General features: G+C 47.8%; 1 protein-coding gene across 6 annotated transcripts in view; it reads right to left on the minus strand.

Moving 5' to 3' along the window:
* Positions 1 to 5,827, minus strand: part of IMMP2L (inner mitochondrial membrane peptidase subunit 2) — an 844,357-nt gene extending 838,530 nt beyond the window's left edge. Inside the window, exon 1 of one of the 6 annotated variants that reach the window (XM_084646927.1) lies at positions 5,719 to 5,827. Coding sequence is in view for 1 of the 6 variants with exons in the window: in XM_084646923.1 (XP_084503049.1) it covers positions 4,547 to 4,708 (162 nt within the window). In the remaining 5 variants the exon portion in view is untranslated. The other 5 variants (XM_084646924.1, XM_084646926.1, XM_084646923.1 and 2 more) reach the window with 5 other exon arrangements.
* Between the last annotated feature and the right edge of the window lie 267 nt (positions 5,828 to 6,094).

Below are 6,094 nucleotides of genomic sequence, written 5' to 3' on the forward strand. Positions count from 1 at the left end.
ATCTATCCAACTATACTCTTAGCCCAGCAGAAGAATCTGTCCTATCTTGGGGCCTCTCCTTCTGCCCCTCCACCCCCACGAACATAATACAGTTCTATGGTGACCTAGAATCCTATCTTTGGCATCTCCAACTCAAGGAATATTTCCAACACACCTCTGAACAACATACTAACCCACAGAGACCTTCCTACCAAGACTACAAAAAGAAGGATTCTGGAAACTTCCTACCAAGACTACAAAAAGAAGGACTCCTCCTGAAGGTTGAAACAACAGAGTGGACTTCGACACAGAGTACTTCCACCAAAGTACACGGGCTGAAATTGCGGTAAAGCAGCATCACTTGCTCCATAACCTCAGCCATGCAGAACACAATGCCAGAAACAACTTTGACATCATAATCAAAAAGGCTAACAAGGAGGTGCTGTTATTACAATGAATAGGTCGGAATATGAACAAGAGGCTGCTAGGCAGCTCTCCAACACCAAATTCTACAAGCCATTACCCTCTGTCCCACTGAGGGTTACCAAAAGAAACTACACCATCTGCTCAAAAAACTTCCTGAAAAAGCACCAAGAACAAATCCGCATAGACACACACCACTAGAACCCCGACCAGCGGTATTCTACCTGGAAATCCTGATCGCCCCATCATCTCAAGCATTGGCACCCTGACAGCAGGATTGTCTGGCTATGTAGACTCCCTCCTCAGGCCCTACACTACCAGCACTCCCAGCTATCTTCGAGACACCACCGACTTCCTGAGGAAACTACAATCCATCAATGATCTTCCTGAAAACACCATCCTCGCCACTATGGATGTAGAAGCCCTCTACACCAACATTCCACACAAAGATGGACTACAAGCCGTCAGGAACAGTATCCCCGATAACGTCACGGCAAACCTGGTGGTTGAACTTTGTGACTTTGTCCTCACCCATAACTATTTCACATTTGGGGACAATGTATACCTTCAAATCAGCGGCACTGCTATGGGTACCCGCATGGCCCCACAGTATGCCAACATTTTTATGGCTGACTTAGAACAACGCTTCCTCAGCTCTCGTCCCCTAATGCCCCTACTCTACTTGCACTGCATTGATGACATCTTCATCATCTGGACCCATGCAAAAGAATCCCTTGAAGAATCCCACCATGATTTCAACAATTTCCATCCCACCATCAACCTCAGCCTGGACCAGTCCACACAAGAGATCCACTTCCTGGACACTACGGTGCTAATAAGCGATGGTCACATAAACACCACCCTATACCGGAAACCTACTGACCACTATTCCTACCTACATGCCTCCAGCTTTCATCCAGACCACACCACACGATCCATTGTCTATAGCCAAGCTCTACAATACAACCGCATTTGCTCCAACTCCTCAGACAAACACCTACAAGATCTCTGTCAAGCATTCTTACAACTACAATGCCCACCTGCTGAAGTGAAGAAACAGACTGACACAGCCAGAAGAGTATCCAGAAGTCACCTACTACAGGTGAAAAAACAAAGAAAATAACAGAACGCCACTAGCCGTCACCTTCAGCCCCCAACTAAAACCTCTCCAACGCATCATCAAGGAGCTAAAACCTATTCTGAAGGACGACCCATCACTCTCACAGATCTTGGGAGACAGGCCAGTCCTTGCTTACAGACAGCCCCCCAAGCTGAAGCAAATACTCACCAGCAACCACACACCACACAACAAAAACACTAACCCAGGAACCTATCCTTGCAACAAAGCCCGTTGCCAACTGTGTCCACATATCTATTCAGGGGACACCATCATAGGGCCTAATCACATCAGCCACACTATCAGAGGCTCGTTCACCTGCACATCTACCAATGTGATATATGCCATCATGTGCCAGCACTGCCCTGTACATTGGCCAAACTGGACAGTCTCTATGTAAAAGAATAAATGGACACAAATCAGACGTCAAGAATTATAACATTCAAAAACCAGCCGGAGAACACTTCAATCCTTTGGTCACTCGATTACAGACCTCAAAGTGGCAATTCTTCAACAAAAAAACTTCAAAAACAGACTCCAACGAGAGACTGCTGAATTGCAATTAATTTGCAAACTGAACACTTTAACTTTGGCTTGAATAGAGACTGGGAGTGGATGGGTCATTTACACAAAGTAAAACTATTTCCCCATATTTATTCCCCCCTCCCCCACTGTTCCTCACACATTCTTGTCAACTGCTAGAAATGGCGCACCTTGATTATCACTACAAAATGTTATTTCCCTCCCCCGCTCTCCTGCTGGTAATAGCTCACCTTACCTGATCACTCCCATTACAGTGTGTATGGTAACACCCATTGTGTCATGTTCTCTGTGTATATAAAATCTCCCCACTGTATTTTCTACTGCATGCATCCTATGAAGTGAGCTGTAGCTCACAAAAGCTTATGCTCAAATAAATTTGTAAGTCTCTAAGATGCCGCAAGTACTCCTTTTCTTTTTGCGAATACAGACTAACACGGCTGCTACTCTGATTACCGACATATATTACCGAAACGAATATTACCAACCATCTGACCAGGACGGTGATAGTGACTGTGAAATCCTCAAAAAAAATTAGAGAGACTATTAAAATAAAATCAATAATAAGGGAGGATTTCAACTATCCCCATACTGACTGGGTACATGTCACCTCAAGACATGATGCAGAGATAAAGTTCCTTGACACCAGCTAGTCCTGGAACCCACAAGAGGAGAGACAATTCATGATTTAGTCCTAAGTGGAGCACAGGATCTGGTCCAAGAGGTGAATATAGCTGGACTGCTTGGTAACAGTGACCATCATATAATTAAATTTAACATCTGTGTGGTGGGGAAAATACCACAGCAGCCCAACTCTGTAGCACTTAATTTCAGAAAGGGGAACTACCCAAAAAAGAGGAGGTTAGTTAAACAGAAATTAAAAGGTACAGCACAAAAGGTGAAATCCCTGCAAGCTGCATGAAAACTTTTTAAAGACTCCATAATAGAGGCTCAACTTAAATGTATATCCCAAATTAAAAAACACAGTAAGAGAACCAAAAAAGTGCCACCATGGCTAAACAACAAAGTAAAAGAAGCAGTGAGAGGTAAAAAGGCATCCTTTAAAAAGTGGAAGTTAAATCCTATTGAGGAAAATAGAAAGGGGCACAAACTCAGGCAAATGAAGTGTAAAAATATAATTAGGAAGGCCAAAAAAGGATTTGAAGAACAGTTAGCCAAAGACTCAAAGAGTAATAGCAAAAAAAAAATTTAAGTACATCAGAAGCAGGAAGCTTGTTAAAAAACCAGTGGGGCCACTGGATGATCAAGATGCTAAAGGAGCACTCAAGGGTGATAAGGCCATTGCAGAGAAACTAAATGAATTCTTTGCATCCATCTTCACAGCTGAGGATGTGAGAGAGATTCCCAAAACAGAGCCATTCTTTTTAAGTGACAAATCTGACAAACTGTCCCAGATTGAGGTGTCAGAAGAGGAGATTTTGGAACAAACTTATAAACTAAACAGTAATAAATCACCAGGACCAGATGGTATTCACTCAAGAGTTCCGAAGGAACTCAAATGTAAAACTGCATAACTACTAACTGTAGTCTGTAACCTATCATTTAAATCAGCTTTTGTACCAAATGACTGAAGGATAGCTAATTTGACATCAATTTTTAAAAATGGCTCCAAAGGTTATCCCAGCAATTGCAGGCCGGTAAGCCTGATTTTAGTACCAGGGAAACTGGTTGAAACTATAGTAAAAGCCCCTTGTTAAAACATCCCACCATGAAGGCCATTTTTCCAACTAAAATAATGCTATATCTGTATTGCTCCTCCAATAGTGGGTATTGTCACTGCTGCCTCCTCTATCAGTAGCAACTCTTTTGTCAGACGCCTCTGCTCTAATCAATGTGTCTCACTGAACCATAGCAAACAGGGAGCAGAAGGATACCTCAACATGACGACATCTGGTCTCTTACTCACTTTCTTCCTCTCCCCTCCAACTTTGCCTTTAAACACTTTCTTTCTCTCTCAAAAAAAAAATCGAGAGAGAGAGAGAGAGAGAGAAGTCAAACACCAAGAAGGAATCTTAACAGGGTAAGCGGCAAAGAAACTCAAAGGATGGGAGGGGTCCTGCTGTGACATAACAGCTACTAGAGACTTGATCCTGTCAGCAAGGAGGGGGAGTCAGATTAGTGGCAGAGTTGTTTTTAAATATATAGAACAATTCTGAAGGTCTTCCAGTGTTTTGTACCCTTTAGGATGTATTCTTAAAAATCCCACTTACAGAACTTCCTATGAATTGGCTGTACACTCCAGCAGGCTGAAGCAATACAGCATAACTTGCTGGCAGGCAGCAAAGCAGGAGTCGGCCAGCACAAAAAAGACCTCTCAAACAAGAGCAGTGTACCTAAGATCACAGGCAGCACCCCACATGCCACTCTGGCCCCTACTGTTTGATACACTGTAGCACCTGTGTTTCTGCCAGCGATTAGGATGAGCTGAGTCTCACCCGCGGCAGTCTTATACTTTGCAAGACTCGCCTCTTCCTGAAGGGGTCGCCAGACCGGACGGGCCGCGCTCTCCCAGCGTTCCCCGCAGACTAAACTTTCTAATACGCTGTAGAGGAGAAAGGGACCGTTTTGCTCTGGTTGGGCTGGGTCCTTAAGAAAATGTTCCCGTGGCGTGTACGGGGGAAATCCCATAAAACCATTTGTCAAGACGATTTATTTTCGGGTCACCTTCTAAGCAGGGTTCTCGGGTCGTGACCCTTCCCCGCTGCCGGTGACGTGAACGCGTGACGCTGGAGTTGTTATTTCAAGGCGCCTGCTAGCGCCGAGCGGGTCGGTGGGGGCCGTTTGGCTGCAGCCGCTCCCGGGTTTCCGCTGGGGGACAACTGGGAGCGAACGGAGCGAGCACCGCGCCTGGCCAGGGAGCAGCTTTCCTCGGGTTATTACTACAGCCGCAGCGCCACGCACGCCCCGGCCTCCTGCTCCTCCTCCTCTTCTTCTCTTGGGTCCCCCGAATGCACCCACCCGGGAACTCCGCTCCCTCCCCGCCTATCTAAAGGCCCCTCCCCCACACACAGCGTGCGCGCCGCTAGCGGCCCAGACTGTTCTGATCCCTCCCGGCTGCCGTTGCTTTCCTCCCTCCCCCTCATCGCCGCGCGCCGCCACTTACCGCAAGTTTTCAGCGCTCCCAGTTTGAACGAGCTATTGACGCGAGCTGCGGGAACGCGCTCGTTACGTGCGCGTAACACGTGTCCTCCAGAGGGGGCTGGGGCTGGGGCCGCGGGGTTGGTGAACCGCCTCCTCTCGGTCACGTGACCAGCAGTGCGGCGCAGGCTCGGCCCCGCGGGGTTGTGGGGGAGGTGGTCGGGTCGCGCGGTAGCTGGAGATGAGCGAGCACGGGGCGAGGTGGAGCAGCCCCTCAGCACAGGGTGCGGCTCGAGGGCAGCCCCCACCTTCAGCCTGGGCAACGGGCCCCAGCTCACTCCGCAACCTGGGGCTTGCCCGCCCCACAGCTCCCCGCAACGGGAAACCTGCTGCAGCCAGCTGGCTCCCGGCCAGGGCCGCCAGCCAAATCATGGCAGCGTAAGCGGAGGCTCGTTGATCCTGCCACACGCTTTGGCTCATGCTGCAGCAAACAGGACAGGCCCTAGCACTGCAGCATGCACCTGTGGGGAAAATATTTGTCTACAGTGGCTTTCTCTGACCTTGTCATTCAGTTCCCATAATAGAGTGTTCACGGCCAATGGTGTCCTCCGGGGCCTGTCCCCACACCTGACCGTGCCCTAGCGTGGCCAGCTCGCCAAACAGTTCAGGCTTACTATGAAGCAGAATTCAGGGTGGGCGTGTGTGGCAGGGGACCCAGCACGCACAGCCAGAGCTCTCTGTGTTTGCAGGTTACTGAGCTATGGGTGGAGTGAATCACCACTGGCACTGCTCCTTTTCGCATTTCAAAAGTATTAACCTTTTTGCAGGTGGCTCACACCAAGCTAGAAGTCTTGGTTTCTTACCAGTAGTAGTATAGGACATCTTTGTTACAAGTTGTCCCCAATTTTTGAAATATAATAAATAGTGCTTTTCTCC

This window comes from Lepidochelys olivacea (genome assembly GCF_965140295.1).
Source record: "Lepidochelys olivacea isolate rLepOli2 genome assembly, chromosome: 1".
Classification (NCBI taxonomy): domain Eukaryota; kingdom Metazoa; phylum Chordata; order Testudines; family Cheloniidae; genus Lepidochelys; species Lepidochelys olivacea.